General features: G+C 40.5%; 1 protein-coding gene across 1 annotated transcript in view; it reads right to left on the reverse strand.

The window, feature by feature from the left end:
• Positions 1-17,596, reverse strand: part of tespa1 (thymocyte expressed, positive selection associated 1) — a 30,215-nt gene extending 12,619 nt beyond the window's left edge. The window contains exons 1-4 of the mRNA XM_062971064.1: positions 17,343-17,596; positions 8,959-9,134; positions 3,514-3,556; positions 1,380-1,429 (exon numbers count right to left, since the gene is read on the reverse strand). Of these exons, the coding sequence (XP_062827134.1) occupies positions 1,380-1,429; positions 3,514-3,556; positions 8,959-9,134; positions 17,343-17,398 (325 nt within the window). The 5' untranslated portion in view covers positions 17,399-17,596. The remainder of the gene's footprint in view (positions 1-1,379; positions 1,430-3,513; positions 3,557-8,958; positions 9,135-17,342) is intronic.
• Between the last annotated feature and the right edge of the window lie 1,189 nt (positions 17,597-18,785).

Here is an 18,785-nt window from a genome sequence, read left to right on the forward strand (position 1 = left end):
AAGGTTGCCAGTTCGAATTCAACCCGGGAAGAGCACGGATGAGCTCCCTCTATCAGCTCCAGCTCCATGCAGGGACATGAGAGAAGCCTCCCACAAGGATGGTAAAAACATCAAAAGATCTGGGTGTTCCCTGGGCAACGTCCTTGCAGACAGCCAATTCTCTCTCACCAGAAGCGATTTTCAGTTTCTCAAGTCGCTCCTGACATGAAAAAAAAAGTTGAATAGCTACTAGTTAGGATTGCTGCGAATTTTAGTATAGCAACATCTGGAGAGTCACATGCTTGACAGCCCAGAAATATCGAAGCTCATCTTCCTTCACACTCAGAAAGAATGTTGTTGTTATTTTTTCATTCAGTCACTTCTGACACTCTGTGACCTCATGGACCAGCGCACGCCAGAGCTCCCTTTCAGCCCTCACCACCTCCAGCTCCTTCAAGGTCAAGCCAGTCACTTCAATGATAACATCTATCCATCTTGCCCTTGGTCGGCACCTCTTCCTTTTTCCTTCCTTTTTCTCCAGCATCATTGTCTTCTCCAAGTTTTCTTGTCTTCTCATTATGTGGCCAAAGTACTTCATCTTTGACTCTAATATCCTTCCTTCCAGTGAGCAGTCGGGCATTATTTCCTGGAATATGGACTGGTTGGATCTTTTTGCGGTCCAAGACACTCTCAGAATTTTCCTCCAACACTACAGTTCAAAAGTGTCTATCTTCCTTCGCTCAGCCTTCCTTATGGTCCAGCTCTCACATCCATAGTTTACTATGGGGAATACCATTGCTTTAACTTTGCAGACCTTTGTTGCCAGTGTGATATCTCTACTCTTCACTATTTTATTGAGGTTGGTCATTGCTCTCCTCCCAAGAAGTAGACGTCTTCTGATTTCCTGGCTGCAGTCTGCCTCTGCAGTAATATTTGCGCCTATAAATATAAAGTCTGTCACTACCTCTATTAGCCAGTTATCAATCAGTCTAGTTGCCATAATCTTGCTTTTCGTGATTTTTAACTGCAACTCAGCTTTTGCACTTTCTTCTTTCACCTTGGTTATAAGGCTCCTCAGTTCCTCCTCTCTTTCAGAAAGGATAGACACAGTAAAATCAGAGAGAGCAACAGTATATGAGCCACATGTAACATCCATTGTATACCCTGAAGGTGAACTCTTAAAATCTGCTCAGAATAGCTGCAGTTTGGTTCAAACAAGGCACAGACTTCACTTGTACTTTTAACTTGAAAATGCTCTGGTTTGCCATCACACTGCTAAAATGTTGGAGGAATTGTGTACACTCACCTTTACGGATTTGGGGGGGGGGGGGGCTACCAATACAATTCCTGATTCCTGGAAACTGCCCATTCCTGCAACAAATAAGATGGGGAACACTCACCACAGGCCAAATGAGCAGAGATGCTCTCAGGAAAGGGATCAACTGAAGAGCTGAAAGCCAGAATGGAAAGTTATATCATTTTCATTATTTTATTTTATTTAGCTAAAAGCTGTTGTACATCCTCTGCCTCTCAATCACACATGTTGCTTTTAAGCAATAGATTCTCAATGATGTTTTTTCCTGTTCCTTACTCTGAAATAGAAAACACAGCACTTGGGATTTTTGATAGTCTAACACCCAAGTACTATCCAGGACTGACCCTGCTTAGCTTCTAAGATCTGATAGCATATGTTGCCTCTATGACATTTAGCCTACAGCCCTTTAATTTCCAAATAGAGGCCCCAAAGGCAAAACATAAAACAGAATAAAATGAAAATATAATCTGTTTCCTGGTGAGATCTGTCGTTTAAAAAATCAGTTCTTAAATTTCACACTGCCCTGTCAACATTTGGAGTGCTAATAGAATGACTCTTCCAGTACTCTAAACACAATAATTGACTAGGATCTGACAGCAAGAAAATCTTTTTATTCTCAAAGGAGCTTTTCCTTTGGGCTTATCAAAAATATTCATAATGTGTACATATATTTCTCAGGCTCCGTTTCACAATCAAATGCCAAGATCTTTCACTCTTGTCATATTGCTTAAATAGATTTTAACATTTCTTGGGGTATGTGCATATTGCCCACTAAGAATTGGTACACTGAGAGTATTTAGTACAGATTGTGAAAAAGATTCCTTATTTTAATTTGCACCAAATCTTCAAAACACAAGAATCCAAGCTGGCACTATCCTTAAGCTACTCCGGTTTCTCTTCAGGTCGTATAAATCTTTTGCCATTTATTAAGCCACTTCCATCATCTGGAGTGCTGATCTCAAATATTATCCCTATCACTCTGCATTCCTCTGCCAGCTGGAACATCAAAAGCAACAAGTCCCATTTGGAAAAAGTCCTGGCCTTGAAGGGGAGGACTCCAAAGGGTCCGCAGAAGAACTCATTTCACTCTAATGATGTATTTTGCTACAGCCAAACTGATAGAAAATTATCATCCATCCCTATCAAGCAGTTTTGCTTGCTGCAAATATGATATCTAGGGCAAAGTTGCCATAAGATATGGCTGGGAATTCTGTGGACTATCCATGATCATTGCCACTATCCAAGGTGCTGAATCCTAATCTCCAAAAAAAAAAAATCAAAACACAGCACCTTGGATAGTTTCTTAAAATGTATCAGGGACTCCATTTTCTACTGACATTGTTACCCCCAACTGTCAATTCTCTCTCTCTCTCTCTCTCTCTCTCTCTCTCTCTCTCTCTCTCTCTCTCTCTCTCTCTATATATATATATATATATATATATATATATATATATATATATATAAACAAATAGATATATGATACAATTGCTCCCTCTAGTGATGTAGGTACGAATATGTTGTAATTATGAAAAGTCTTGGGAGACTTAAAAATTGGTCAGGCAACTCTGCTGACCATTATAAAACAAAGCAGGTCTGTCTGAAAGCTTTACTATGGTAATTAAAAGGCACACAATGCATCACATTAACCTTTCAAAATTCAAAGACATCATTTGGCAAAGATGGCTTTTAAAAATACGGGGTTTAGTGGCAGGACTAGTGTCAATTTCAATATGTTGAAATTTCTGGAACTATATTTATGGATTCTGTCTATATTTATGGATTCTGCACCATGAGGTTTAACCAATCACAGCCCAAATATATTTGAAACGAATTTTCAAAAAATCAAACCTTAATGTTCCTGCGTGCCAAGCATTACACTGATTTGTGGACATACCCTGCTGTGCCTCCTGCCATTTTGAGTTTATTTCAAACATATCTTCAGGCTCTCTCCAGCACCTCTTTGAGTTGTTTGCCATTTTATATAAGGGACAATATTTTGCTATGTCATTGTATATAATGAGATTTTAGCATCCATGGATTTTGGTGTCTACCAGGGGTCCAGGAACCAAAACTTAGCAAATGCTGAAGGACCAGTGATCCAGTTTCACAATGTCCTTTTCTAGCCCACTTAGTAACCTTGAGTATTTCATTGTCACCCAACCTATTTGACCTACCAATTGACACACCTGAGGCACATGACTTCTCATAGATAAACTCACCTGCATTCCTCCAGCCAGCTCTCAACATCATTAGAGGAACTCCCTGTTTGAAAGATGAGAAAAATAAGCACTTCTTATTTGTGTGCCATTTTATACATTCTTTGATGAAATTACTATATAGGAGAAGCCGATCGGTACAATCTCTTATGAGTGTATCCTCGAGATAATGCTTAAGGGAATGGAAGATAAGGAATATTTCTCTAACCTGGTGCTCTCCAAATCTTATACCTCTCTTGGTCCCCAGATAGCTTGACCAGTGATCAAAGATAGTGGCCATTGTTGAGGATTGTAGTCTAGAGACCAAAAGGGCACTCAAGCTAAGAAAGGACAGGATAGATATCCCTTCCCTCTCTTTCATTCTGTCTGAAGTTCCAGGAATTCTTGCTAAATAGAGAGCAAATCACCCAATACATTTAGACCTGTCCAGTTGCCTTTTCTTTAACAAACAACTGCTATAGGTAGAAGGAAACATTTGTGGACTATGGGGTTGAGGAAGAAGACCTTTAGCCCACAGTAACCATTGTATTCAACTTGTGCTTGTTATTTCAAGCAGGAGGAAGTACTCATAGACTCCGAGGAGAGTTTGCGAATAGCAGAAACACCTGTCACATGTCAGAAGTGGTTTTTCCAGTTCCTTCCTCTAAAATATAGTATAGAGCAATATTTTTGGCTATTCATTATATAAGTACTAACCAGGACTGTCCCTTCTTAATTCCCAGGATCAGACAAGGGTCTGGTGCTTTTAGACCCTACCTATGAATTGCTTACTGGGTCCAAGTCTTACAATGGCAAGTAGAGCATGTTCAAACTTGCTCTGGAGAGAGTATAGAATTCGTTGGACAGCTCCATCCCATTGCAAATATGCTCTTTATGTGTTGCTAAAGGCTTTCCTGGCCGGAATCACTGGGTTGCTGCAAGTATTTTGGGCTGCATAGCCAGTGCTTCTGGAACATGGCCATACAGGCTGAAAAACTTGTAGCAGCCTATGCTGTGTTGTGTCATATCCCAACATGCATGTTCACATTAGCTATTGATAGATGTCAGTGGACAGAAAAAGAAATTTAAAGATGGGGTTAAAGCAAACCTTTAAAAATGTAAAATAAATGCCGAAAACTGGGAAGCTGTGGCATTTCAGCATTTTAACTGGAAATCAGCTGTTACCAACAGTGCTGTGAATTTTGAAGAGGTACGAATAGCGGGCAAAAGGGAGAAACGTGTCAAGAGGAAGGTGCATCAAGGAAACCTTTGTTGGGACCACCTTCCATCTGGAAATGTAATGTCCTCAATGAGAAAGACCATGTAGATCCAGAATAGGTCCTTACAGTCACTTACGGACCCACCACCAAGACTCTCCTCCTGAAATGCAATCATACTCAGCCATGAGTGATAGCTTATGATGATGATGATTGATAGATGTGGAGGGGACTGGTGCATCCATTTAGGGTACTGAATCTACACTGGTGGTCATGTGTGTTTTTAAGTCACCTGCTGATTAATGATGGCACTACAGATTCCATAGGGTTTTCTTAGTGACACTGCAAGTTCCTCCCTCTGAAATTTAGCCAAATATTATCCAGGGTTGGCCTTACTTTAGTTTCTAAGATTTCTTTCCCCCCCTTTGTCCTCGGCTTCCTTCCATAACAACAAACAAAATAGGGACTGCTTTAATGGTGAGAGTGGAAATGGTTAAAGCTCCTTCACTCACTTGCTATGGCTCCCCAGAACTTCCCTGTACAGACTATTTGTGAAAATCCAGACCAGATAATCTGTCACCTTTGGCCCTGAAAGAGGAAGAGAGGCTTCACTCAAGACTGCAGAAACTCTTTTATCTATCACAACTTCATGACCTCTGTATATTGTTTAGAAAATTCATCATACATTCCAACTATTCCAATTTGGCAGGAACATTCCTACTTCATCCTCTATTGTTCCACCTTTTCAGCTTAAAAAAAACTGTTTTGGTTTCCTCTCTCTTCTTTTCACTTTCCCCCTCTGTCCTCGGTTTACTTCAATAACTGCAATCTAGGTTCAAAATCCAAAAATTATTAGCACTCATTTAAGAGAGACACAAGCAGAAAGTGGCAGAATCTTGCCTCTCCTTGTAGAATAAGCTTGAAAACAAACTACTGCTGCCTTCCCTAGATTGTTTGTTCTGCCTTGTAACAAACTTTTCCCACCTTGACCATGTTCGGATGTTGCTTATGCTTAGCCCTACATGTCCCACTTTCCATACATGAAATCCTGAAGGTTATCCCATTAAGACTTATCCACGTCCTTTACCAGGGAAGGAGCAAAAGGAGATGCTGAGCCCTTTCTCAATCCCTTCCAGTCTTGGAAAAATACATTCTTGTCTCCCAGTTTTTGCCCTGGGCTGACCTAGGGGAAGAACAAAATAAAACCCTCCCTGTTCTACACAGTGCTTGCTGCTATCACACCTGTGAGCAGCATGCCAGCTTAAGGGGTAAAAAAATGGACCACCAACACAGACATACAAATGTGTCATCCCATAGAAATGAATGGTCAGAGTTGCAGAAAGAGAATGGCAGAATGGGATTGCTATTGTTGCTGGTCCCACACATCTAGCAGGTAGTTCAGGTAGGGTCAGCTCTGAATTGGAAATCAGTAATCAATAGCTGCAAGAAAGAAAGTTACTTGGGGAAACAGTTGGAAAGGAAATTGTGGAACAAGGCTCTTTTGAGCTATCAGTTTTCTACTTATGTCATACAAGTCCATATCTATCGCTTGCTTTTGTGTTATTGCAACTCCTGTTATGATAGATTGGCTGTGCCACCATCATGTCATTTTAGATAATAAGATTCAGAATCTATCCATACTACGTAACTATAGCATTTCAATACCACTGTCCAGGCTATGTAATGGAATCATAAGATTTGTAATTTGGTGAGGGACTTTTGCCAGAAAGCAGTATTACTATTGTTTGGGGGAGTGCAGTAAATAATTCTCAATCTTTCACCAAAGTACAAATCTCAGGATTTCATAGGTGGAAATGATGGCATAGTGGACTAAAGCCTCATGACTTGAAGGTTGGGTTGCTGACCTGAAAGCTGCCAGGTTCGAATCCCATCCGGGGAGAATGTGGATGAGCTCCCTCTATCAGCTCCAGCTCCATGTGGGGACATGAGAGAAGCCTCCCACAACAATGGTAAAAAACATCAAAAAACATCCGGGCATCCCCTGGGCAACGTCCTTGCAGACGGCCAATCCTCTCACTCCAGAAGCGACTCAAGTTGCTCCTGGCATGAAAAAAAAGGTGGAAATCCAGACAATTAAAGTAGTATCAAACTGCTACTATAGTCATGCAGTTTGAATACATCCTAAACTTCACAAACAGGAAATGCTTGGTTGAAAACCCATGTGAGTTTTCCACTACTACACAATAAAATCCTGTTTTGCTGCTAGCTTTAGTCATGTATTGTGATTTCATACACAGCAGTATCTTCCTCCCATTTCATTTTCCACAACTGTAACAGAAAAAAGCAAAAGTGTGAGAGAAGGAAAGTATAAAAAAAGAATGCCGTCTGGGTGACGGAAATAACAAAATGACTCAAAAAGAAAAGTTGCAGCTGTCTGAATAGATGAGGTAAGCCCCTTGCTCAGGGGAAGGGCAACGCTTGAAAATATTACATTTTGCGGCTACAATTGGCTGGTAGTTTCTGGAAGTTATAACCTACTGGATGATGATGAAATACCAATGTTGTCAACTCTAGCCAGCATAACCCATACTGAAGGATGACTGGAGTTGCAATTCAACAACATCTGAAAGATTGCATACCCCCACCCACTTCAGTCCTAGACAAGGAATAAAAATAAAGTCCAGAACAGATTATGCCAGAGTTGATGGGCACTATACATGATCAACATCTGTACTAAATTTTTTAGTAATATTAGAAACTTCTCCTTTATCTCTATTACACCCCCTGAGGTAAAAACATTATATCTTTTTTTTTAAAAAAAATACTTGATCACAAAAACCTTAGTGCCTGCAAGGTCAATTGTCTCATACCGTGAAGATTGCACACCCTGTATTCCTTTCCTTCAAAAATAGGAAAACTTTGGAAGTTACTCATTACAAATAACAGCTAATTTGTAATTCATATTTTATAGTAATGAAGGCACAACTAACATACATCACAACTATAACATCAGAAAGGGGCCAAGCTTAGTATAGCCGGCTTAAAAACTGTGCTGCAGAAAGAACCTGCTGATCAAAGGGTTAACAGTTCGTGCCTGGGTTGGGGATGAGCACCCACCATTAACTCCAGCTCAACTGCCCACCTAGCAGCATCGAAAACAGAAATGCAAGTAGATGAAATAGGTACTGCTTTTAAGTGGGGAGGTTATAAACGTGCCTTTAAGGACATTGATCAAGGAAGCTGGAAGCTCAATGGACGGCATGGAAGATGGAGTGGCAGCAAGCCTCCTCCTCTGTGGCCAAAGTCGAGCACAACCTCCAAAGATGACGGAAACAAGATGGAAAAAAAACTGCCTTTACCTCTTTTGTGATGCCTGTCCTTGTTAAATTGTGACATTGAATGTTTGCTGTATATATGTTTTGTGAAGCCGCTCTGAGTCCCCTTCAGGGTGAAAAGGGTGGGGTAAATACAGTAAATGATGACATGGACTGAACTATGGACAAAGCATGAGAGGAAGAACGGATCTGATTTTATGTTTGAAATGTATATTTTTAATTCATAATGTATTTTAATAGTTTTAACTGTTTTATGTGCTATGGGCATCTAATTGTTGCCACTGTTGTAAGCCGCCCTGAGTCCCTTCGGGTGAGAAGGGCGGGATATAAATGTGAGAAATAATACATACATACATACATACATACATACATACATACATACAGAATAAGGTCACTCTTTTTGCAGGGATTTTAGTTACTTTTAAAGGAGTAGGATGCATGGTTTTCACTACCTGGCTATTTTTATACCACTGAAAAACAACATTTAGCATTCTGTCTTTCATAAATAAGTTTCAAGATAAGATTATAAGCTTAGCATTTGTTTGGAAAAGATGCTTCCTCAAATGGTGAAATATTTCTGTTCGTGGCAGGAGGTGATTTTCCTCAATGTTGTATTTAAAGTTCAGCGTGCTCTATATTGTGATTGGTTGTCAGAAGGCAAACAAAGATATCATTTACATGTCTCTTTGTAGAGTCATGCATCCCTAGGAGAGGTAAAGGACTTTTAATGCAAATTCTTCTCAACATCTAATTGGATTCCCCCTCCCCATAGCCATTTGAGGAGCTTTTTAATAGTGAGAATGTAGAAAGGTATTTGGAAAAACTGCAGCTATAATGTAACTACTTTGGAAGATCTTTTCACTGTAATGGTTTGCTTTCTGAGTTCTAAGGGCGGAGGTATTATTAAGAAGGACAGCAAATGAGTATAAATCTATGTTAGCATGCAATTAACCCACCTTGGAGGAAATCATTCTCCAAACTTGGGCTCTTCAGATCAAGTACATCCTCTGGAACATCAGGTATCTCCTCTTTGACAGCTGGCCATTTGGAATTGTGCTTGGCCCATGCATTGCGCCTTTCCCAAGAAGACTGGCCAAGCCACGAGGTGACCTTGTCCATCTCTGTTGAGAACCTAAAGTGAAACAAAAAAAAAAACTAGGGAACAGAGTTCTTTTGGGGTGTTTCATTTGAAGCTGAACACCTTCCTTCATTTAGACAGGTTACAGAACACTTTAAAAGGCTTCTATTCACATCATCATGTGCTCTTGGTTGTGTTGTTGGCAGGCTTTAGATTTCTGTTATTGATGTTTTTAAAAGATGCTTTTAGGATGTTTTAAAGATGTTTTTAAAGATGTTTTTAAGATGCTTTTAAATTGTTAGATTTTAGCCTGTTCTTGTAAGCCGCCCCGAGCCCTAGGGGAGTAGCGGCACATAAGTTTGAATAATAAATAAATAAATAAATAAATAAATAAAAATTATTGTGGTTTTTTAGTCCCAAATTCAAATTAGAGGCAGAATGTATTTGATATTAAAAAGAGCTATTGTCATGGTTGTTGGTCCCTTGTTATGGAGGCTGCTTGTTAATTGACAGCGAATGGGAGCATATATGAGTCGAGATGGTTGAGGACCTCCAGGGTATTTTTGAATGGAGTGTTTCTAAATGCTTTGTTGTTACATGTCTTCAACTCTCATTTATGGTGAGATTTTTCTGGGTTTTTCTTGGTAAGATTTGTTCTGAGGGGACATTTTTCTTGTTCCAAAGTGAAAACACTTAAGGCAATATCTATACACATAATAAAAGTGAAAATGTGTATATGTGTATGTTGCGGAGGTGTCCACTTTCGTAGATAGCCTCCTGCTCTATAAACAGCTTTAACCCAGAGTACTGTGGAGCCACTAAAAGAACTTCCTCCACTGACATTGCAGGTTGTAGCAAGCACCACATCCCAGTGTTCCTTCCTCTCTCCATTGGTGTAAAATCTGCATGGCCCCGCTCACTGACTCTCCCTTAACCCTTTCCTACTCTCAACTGAACATACTACAGAGGTCTGGGGGACTGACTCAACATGATGGAAGTTGTAGTTCACCCTACATCAAGACACAGCACTGTGACCCCCACTGACATGTGGCACACAGAATCCCCATGTCCAGGTTTGGGGAAAACTGACCTTGATTTATAGGAATTGTAGTTCACCTATATCCAGGGAGCACTGTGAACAGAAAGAACAGTGGATCTGGACCAGACTTGATACATATACCTGATATGCCCAAATTTGAAAACCAGTGGGTTTTGGGGGGAATTGCCCTTGACATTTAAGAGTTGTAGTTACTGGAGGGGCTGTCAGGAAATTGGTACATGTATACATATGTGGTGGTCCTGTAAATATGTTCAAAAATGTTGGGAGAACGTTTTTAAAGAAATAAAGGGAATAACCAAAACAGAAATAATAGGAACGCCTGAAATAGCACTGTTGTCATTTATGGATAATATTCAAATATCAAAAGAGTTAAAGGAACTAATCACCAACTTGGTAACAGCAGCAAGAATGTTAATAGCCAAAAAATGGAAAGGAAGGGAGGAGTGCCAATTGGAAGAATGGTATAAGGAGATTTGGGATATTGCGATAAATGATAAATTGACATGTAATATTAAAATTAAAAGAGGGTTATTTAAAAAGGATGATTTTGGGAAGATATGGGGAAAATGTATAGAGTTTGTATACGTAGAAGGAAAAGGGGAAAAACCTGTAAAATAAACAATGGAATTTTGGAAATAAATATTGTAATTGGCTGGTCTGGGGTGAAGGGATAGCACTAGGTGAAGGGTAACAAAAGGTAAATAATATGAGTATGTAATATAGTTAGAAAGTGAAAATACCATAGGAGCTATGATATACATAACTCTGTATTGCAAATTTGTTAAAGAATGTATAAGTTTTAAGTACTGAATATGTAAAATTCAAAAATTTTCAATAATTTAAATAAAAAACTGAAAAAAAAGAGTTGTAGTTACTGAGATTTAAAGTTCACCTGCAATCAAAGAGCACTCTAAACCCTACCAAAGATGGACCAGGACCTAACTTGGAACACAGAGTCCCCATGACCAACAAAAAATTCTGGAGGGCTTTGGGGGGAACTCATCTTGATTTGGAGAAGTTTATGTTCACTTACATCCAAAGAGCACCGTAAACTCAAATGACAATGCACACATGTCTGATATTCCCAAAATTGAATACTGGAGGAATTTGGGAGGGATAGACCTTGGTTTCTGGGAGCTGTAGTTCACCTACAACCAGAGAAACTGTGAATCCCACCAACGATGGACCTCGACCAAACTTGGCACACATACCTGATATGCTGAAATTTGATTACTGTAGGAGTTTGGGGAGAACTGACCTTCCTTTCTGGGAGTTGTGGTTCACTCCCAACCAGGGAAACTGTGACCCCCACCGATTATGAACCTGGACCAAAGTTGGCACACAGAACCCCCATGACTAACTCTACCTATTGGAGGGGTTTGAGGAGACTGACTCACCATAGTGGGAGTTGTAGTTCACCCTACAGCCAGAGAGCACACTATACCCCACCAATGATGCATCCAGAGCAAACTTTCCCAAAATAATAAACTTTAAGTACTGATGAAGTTTCAGGGGGTTAACCTGACATGATGTCAGTTGTAGTTCACCCACAACCTTATGCATTTTGTACCATTAAAAATTGACTTTTTCAAATAATCTGGGCAATGACTGGTACCCAAGCTAGTTTTAAATAAAAAATAGCTTTCAGTTTATTCTGCTATTTTTCAAGAGAACCTTTTAAAATGTGGTTTGACTGAGTAGACTTGTATAAAATTGGACCATATGCCACATTCATAGTACATTTTTAAAATAATGCAGCAATTTAAAGAGAGTGGAGACAACACTTGTGAGGGCTTAAGGAAGAACAATTTTGAAAAGCTATTTTTCAAGCTTGAGTTAAAGGCAAGGATGTGCAAAAGCACTTTGGAGCTCAGAAAAGGCTGGGAGACTATTTACTGAAGTTAAGAGCGAGACAGTAGTGTCAGTAGGGTAGAACTTGAAGGCAGGTGTCTGTCTTCATTCTCTTAAGGGAGTTGATGGATATCTGCCCCCAAGTTCTACCCTGCTGGCACATCAGGACATGCTTACTATGTTTCAATATGAAGTGATACATACAGATACAGTAGAGTCTCACTTATCCAACACTCGCTAATCCAACGTTCTGGATTATCCAACACATTTTTGTAGTCAATTTTTTCAATACATTGTGATATTTTGGTGCTAAATTCATAAATACAGTAATTACTACATAGCATTACTGTGTATTGAACTACTTTTTCTGTCAAATTTGTTGTGTAACATGATGTTTTGGTGCTTAATTTGTAAAATCATTACCTAATTTGATGTGTAATAGGCTTTTCCTTAATCCCTCCTTATTATCCAACATATTCGCTTATCCAACATTCTGCCGGCCCATTTATGTTGGATAAGTGAGTCTCTACTGTAATATAAGAAACAAACCTCTCACTGCAGTTCTGCTGCAGAGAGTGATGTATTGCCTCATAGGAGAGTCTGCTGTCTGCTTCCAATTCTCTTCTGCTTTTGTGTTTGTAAACAAAGCAATTGTTATGAAATGTCAAAGGGAAGCTAATATTTGATAACACTCTTCATCTCTTGGAAGTTAAGAATGCACACACCACTGCAAAGCCAGCTCACCACATTTACAGATTTGACTTTTGCAGATTTCATTATTCACAAATTAAATGAAAATGTTCTTTCTGGGAATCTCTACATCCTCCAATGTGACTCTGTGGTTAATTTCTGCTGCATGGGAAGACCTGTGGAAATGTTGTACAATTCTTCCATTCCAGTTGGAGGATTGAATGGGTATGCTGCTCATCACACAACATCATGGAACATCCAGTGGAGGCCCCTCCTCCAACTGGAGTGGAAGCATCATATGACATTTCCCTCACAACACAGGAGTCAGCACACTTCTGCACCGCTGAGCCAATGTGATGGAGTGGTAGGTGGGATGATGGATTCACCCCACTGCCCCTCAGTTCAGTGGTGAAGCCAGGTAAAACAGGATGTTTCACTAAGTAATGTGATAAGGTCATTAGAGATTCCTAGAAAGGCAACTTTCATCAAATACACGAATCATTAAATTTGCCAAGGTTTCCCAGTTGGAATACTGTGTCCAATTCTGGGCATCACAGTTGACGGGAGATGTTGACAAGCTGGAAAGTGTCCAGAGGAGGGTGACTAAAATGATTAAGGGTTTGGAGAACAAACTCTATGAGGAGTGGCTTAAGGAGCTGGGCATGTTTAGCCTGCAGAAGAGAAGGCTGAGAAGAGACATGATAGCCATGTACGAATATGTGAGGGGAAGTCATAGGGACGAGAAAGCAAGCTTGTTTTCTGCAGACTAGGATGATGAGGAACAATGGCTTCAAACTTCAGGAAAGGAGATTCCACCTGAACATTAGGAAGAACACTGCGAGAGCTGTTTGGCAGTGGAACTCTCTCCCCCGGAGTGTGGTGGAGGCTTTTAAGATGAAGCTGGATGGCCATCTGTCGGGGTGCTTTGAATTAGATTTTCCTGCTTCCTGCAGGGGGTTGAACTGGATGGCCCATGAGGTCTCTTCCAACTCTATGATTCTATGATTCTATAAATTGATCATAGAGTTGCACTGAAGGACTCAGATTCCTAGAAAGGTGTTGTCTCAAGGTGGAAAAATGTATTTTTATTCCGTTTTCCCAACAAATGTGAAGAGCTGACTGTATACCTAATTTTCTGCTTCTCCGGTCATTCGTTCATCATTGGAGTGTTTAGAGTACTGCCTATCACTGCACCAGCTATGACAATTGGCACCCTCATTGCTACAGGATGATAATCTTCTAGAAATCTCCTGTTGATGGGCTTCCCAATGGATGCCATTGAAATGATGCCTCTCCCTACAAAGAAGACCAAAGCTGAATTGTGCTTGTTGTTTTTAATGGCTGATGATGCCTCTAATGTAATCACATTTTCAAACCATCCATTGTCTCTTCTTGAGCCACTGTTGCCCAACATGAGAGGCTCCAGATGTGCTGGACTGCAGTACCTATCAACCTGAGCCAGCATTGCCATTAGTTCACCTATTTAAAGCATAAACATATCCTTGGGAGGGCTGTTTAGTATCCAGGCTCACTCCGCATGGGCTGCTCAGATGAAAGAGCTTTTCCTAGCATTTCAGCCTTGATATGTTTCTAATTTAGGTGTCAGATTCTGATGCTCTATGTAAACTAATGAGATCTGTCAAGGAGAGTGCCAAGCACTGTTATCACAAGTACCACTTAAGGCTTTGAGAGCCTTGTTTCCTTTTTGTGGTTTGAGTCAACATCAGCAGGGAGATGATAAAGCATACAAATAGTCCAAACGGATGGCTGAGAATACATGCTCTCCTTCAAGCTAAGGGCATACACTATTTGTTACAAAATTTGTCTGGCACTGTGCCTGACTTTAAAAAGCAAAATTAATTCATACTAATGTAGAGGAGATGGAGATAGATGATGTGTGGTCTTTGCCACATTGAACCGTCTTGGCATGCTGTTTGAAAAGGCTGGGAAGTAATCAGGTTTGACCCTTTATAACAGAAGAGCTTAGCAGTCTGATCATTCAAACCTTTATAAAATCAAAGCTGGAGAAACTTTTTTTTTTTGCAATATAATTCCCAGAATCCCTGTGACAATATAGTCAGATTTCTCTGCTGTAGGTGTAGAGATCATGTGGTTCTCCAGCTGTAGCTGGACTATAGTGCCCAGCTGTCCTCACTGCTGCCTTTGCTGGTGATAGCTGATGGGAGTTGTAATTGACATCTTGAAAAAAAACAGGATTGCCCCAACTCTACTCTTGTCTACAGTAATGCCCCCATTAATTCTTCAATGGCTTGCTCCTATGTTCTTATAGCTAAGTTTAATACATGAAATCTTTCCTGGCATGGTCACAAATTGTATGTAATTTATTGGATTATACTAAATTGATTGTTTTAATTGCTTATGTTTTATTTTTTGTACTGTATACCGACATTGAATTTTGCCAGATTGTGAGCCTCCCTGAGTCCCCTCGGGTGAGAAGGGCAGCATAGAAATGATGGAAATAAATAAATAAATAAAAATGTAATGCAGTGTATGTCTATGTGTGGACAGGGATGCTGTTATGTAAAGCACAAGGGTAAGGAGCAACGGAGACAAGCGGAGTCTGAGTGCTAAGCACCAGGAAACCAGGCTTAAAATCCCACTTAGGGATAAAAACCTATTGAGATACTATGGGAAAGTCACACTCTCTCAACTTCAGAAACAAAATGACAAACTCCTTCTGAACAAATCCTGCCAAGGAAGTTGAATGATAGGGCAGTCTTAGGATCACCACAAGCCAGAAATTACTTGAAGGGATACGAAAACAAGGAGCAAAAGAGAAAATCTTATTTTCTGTTTAGGTGTCTGAGTGGCCTGATCCAAAGCATCTTTTGCCAACCTTTCATCCTCCAGATGTGTTGAACTACAACTCTTTTTACCCTTGTGAAAATGGCTATGTTGGCTGGGAAGATGGAAATTGTATTCCAGAGGCCACCAGAACAGAGAAAGCTGACCGAAAGGCATAGGAACCTCACTGACTGAAGAACGCATCACAGTACCTTAATTCCCTGTCCTACAACACTTGATGCAGCTGGCACGGAGCCCACTGGATCTCATCCCATGATGTACATTTACTTCTGGTGGGGCTCCATGCTGACTGCATAGAGGAAACATAGTAGGAGGGGGAACAAAGGGAAGAACGCAGGATCACACCAGATTTGTGGCGTATGATGGGCAAGTGGGTGTTGCAGGCTGTGTGAGGCAGCAGGCAACAGATTTGCCCACTGTCCCACAATTTGCCCCACTGCTCTATCCCCCCTCCCCTCGCATCAAGGACCTCAAATGTGATGAAATCTTGAGTAAGTGTCTGGATGAAAGACACTATAAATAAATCTGAGGATATAAATGAAATGAAATGATTGCTAAAATTGTACATCATGCTTGCATAATGTAAATCTACATTCACCTACTTCCCTTCCACAATATATAATTATGGTGGGCCCTTGGTATTTGCTGAGGTTTGGTACCAGGACCTCCTGTGAAAAATCTGTAGATGCTCAAGCACCATTAAATACAATCTTATAATGAAATAGTGTCCCTTATATAAAATGGCAAAATAAAAGTATGCCTTTTGAATTTAAAAAATTCAAACCATGCTTGATCGAATCTGTGAATGCAGACTCCATGGATACAGAAGGTCAGCTGTTAGTATGTAAAACATCAACAGGATGCCAGCCATTGTGAAATTAAATGAGTGCTAAGATACTCTCAGGCAGCCCTTGCCCAAATTGTATATTGCAATAATAATAATAATAATAATAATAATAATAATAATAATAATAATAATAATAATAAGAGCAGAGAAAAGAGACTGTTGCTGTGTTGATGGAAATAGTTGAAATCAATGGAATGGAATTACAGTAGTCAGCCCACAACATTTGCAGGTTTGATTTTTGCAGATTTGATTAAAATATGCTCTTTAGTCATTTTTAGGTTCTCCAGTGCAACTTTACAGCAAATGGGAGTGAAAGTGGTGTCAAACTAAATTCTATGCACCCTGAAACTTGTGGCTGTAACTCACCTGAAAATTCAAATAGAGTTCATGAAAAGCTCTTTTAAAATTTGAAGGCATGGTAATCTTGAGTTCATAATGCCAAGTGACCCCTAAGTTTGGTGGTGGACAGAAAATCAATCAGGATGCTACTGATAGATCCCTGAGTGATTTGCAGTAAAACAATTGAAGTGGCTCCCACTGTCTGATAATAGTAATAGTAATTTTTAAAAGCCACATTGCATATCCTTGGGAAAGAAGACAAAATTTGCTGAAACACACAGGGATGGGAGTGTGGGACCAGGAGTGAGCATGTGTGTGAAAGCTCTTGCAACCTTGATTCTAATATCAACCACAAATTCCTGTGGTTGATCATGTGCTCTGAAGCACCCTTGTTCCTTATTTTCCGCATAATATATGCCTCTGTTTTGCGTAGGGCTTTGCCTGGTGGCTCTTGGGGTTCAATTTTTAAAAACTCACACACATATCATACAAAGACCCCACCCTGCTATAGTTTCACCCTGTTCTGCCCCAGAGCTGTTGCCTTCCTCCACTTGTGATCCCCCCCCCCACACACACACATGCATACAAATGTCAAAAAAGGTGCCTAGGATATACATCAGATCTGGACTTGTCTAGTATTGTTGCTTACCTAATTCTTAGAAGAGCATGCAGGGTCCTAGGAAAACCCACCGGCAGAGCTGGCATTGCTCCATAAAGAGGACCGATCCATTCTGGCAACTCAGCAGGTCACTAGTCAGCAGTGCCCTGGCCCATCCCTCCCCCCCCCCCCCTTCCTAGCCTCGCCATATCTGCGTCAGTAGAGAATGGAGGAAGCTGATCTGTTTTCAAGAGGAAACTTTTATATTCATCTCAGTTGGTTTTTTTTACTTTTCTCGTCAAAACCTCAAACAGTGGCCCACATCCGGAGCTCAGCCACCCCAGTGAGGGAAAGCTTAATGAGCTGTTGAGTGATGGCAATGAGGAAAAGGCTTCCGTATGTTGGTTTCTTTGTCTGGCACTGTTTCTCTCATCCTTAAAAAAAACTACAAGCTCTTTTTAGTAGTTTGAAAACTAAGCACTTTCTCTTGGGAAGAATCATAACTCCATAACACCAGCTTTGTCTACAGAGCTTCGAGCACCTGCTTTGCATGCAGAAACACCCAGGCACCATCTCCAGTATCTTCAGCAGAGCTGAGAAAACCAGAGACCCAAAGATAGGGAATAGATCCACCTCAGAGGTTGTTGACATGGAAACCCAACATTTCTCACCATTGAGGTAACTAGGGCTGGTGGTAATTGCAGTCCAACAGCATCTGATTGACCACACATACCCCAGTCTAATAATAATACTATACTTTAGGTAAAGGGTAAAGGTTTCCCCTGACGTTAAATCCAGTCATGTCTGACTCTGGGGGTTGGTGCTCATCTCCATTTCTAAGCCGAACAGCCGGCGTTGTCCGTAGACACCTCCAAGGTCATGTGGTCGGCATGACTGCATGGAGCGCCGTTACCTTCCCGCCAGAGCAGTACCTATTGATCTACTCACATTGCCATGTTTTCGAACTGCTAGGTTGGCAGGAGCTGGAGCTAACAGCGGCTGCTCATGCCGCTCCCAGGGTTTGAACCTGGGACCTTTCGGTCTCCAGCTCAGTGCTTTAACACACTTCACCACCGGGGTTCCTTTTAATAATATACTTTTAAATACTTTTAATATAATATACTTTAAATTCCACCTATTCTCCCCAAGGGGACTCAGGGTGGATTACAGAACACATATGCAGCAAACATTCAATGCCGTTGTACAATAACAAGGACAGACAATACATAAACAAAATGTAAAGGTTTTTCCTATGCTCATGCTGCTCCCAGGGTTTGAACCTGGGACCTTTCGGTCTCCAGCTCAGTGCTTTAACACACTTCACCACCGGGGTTCCTTTTAATAATATACTTTTAAATACTTTTAATATAATATACTTTAAATTCCACCTATTCTCCCCAAGGGGACTCAGGGTGGATTACAGAACACATATGCAGCAAACATTCAATGCCGTTGTACAATAACAAGGACAGACAATACATAAACAAAATGTAA

Source organism: Anolis carolinensis, chromosome 2 (assembly GCF_035594765.1).
Source record: "Anolis carolinensis isolate JA03-04 chromosome 2, rAnoCar3.1.pri, whole genome shotgun sequence".
NCBI classification, from domain to species: Eukaryota; Metazoa; Chordata; class Lepidosauria; order Squamata; family Dactyloidae; genus Anolis; species Anolis carolinensis.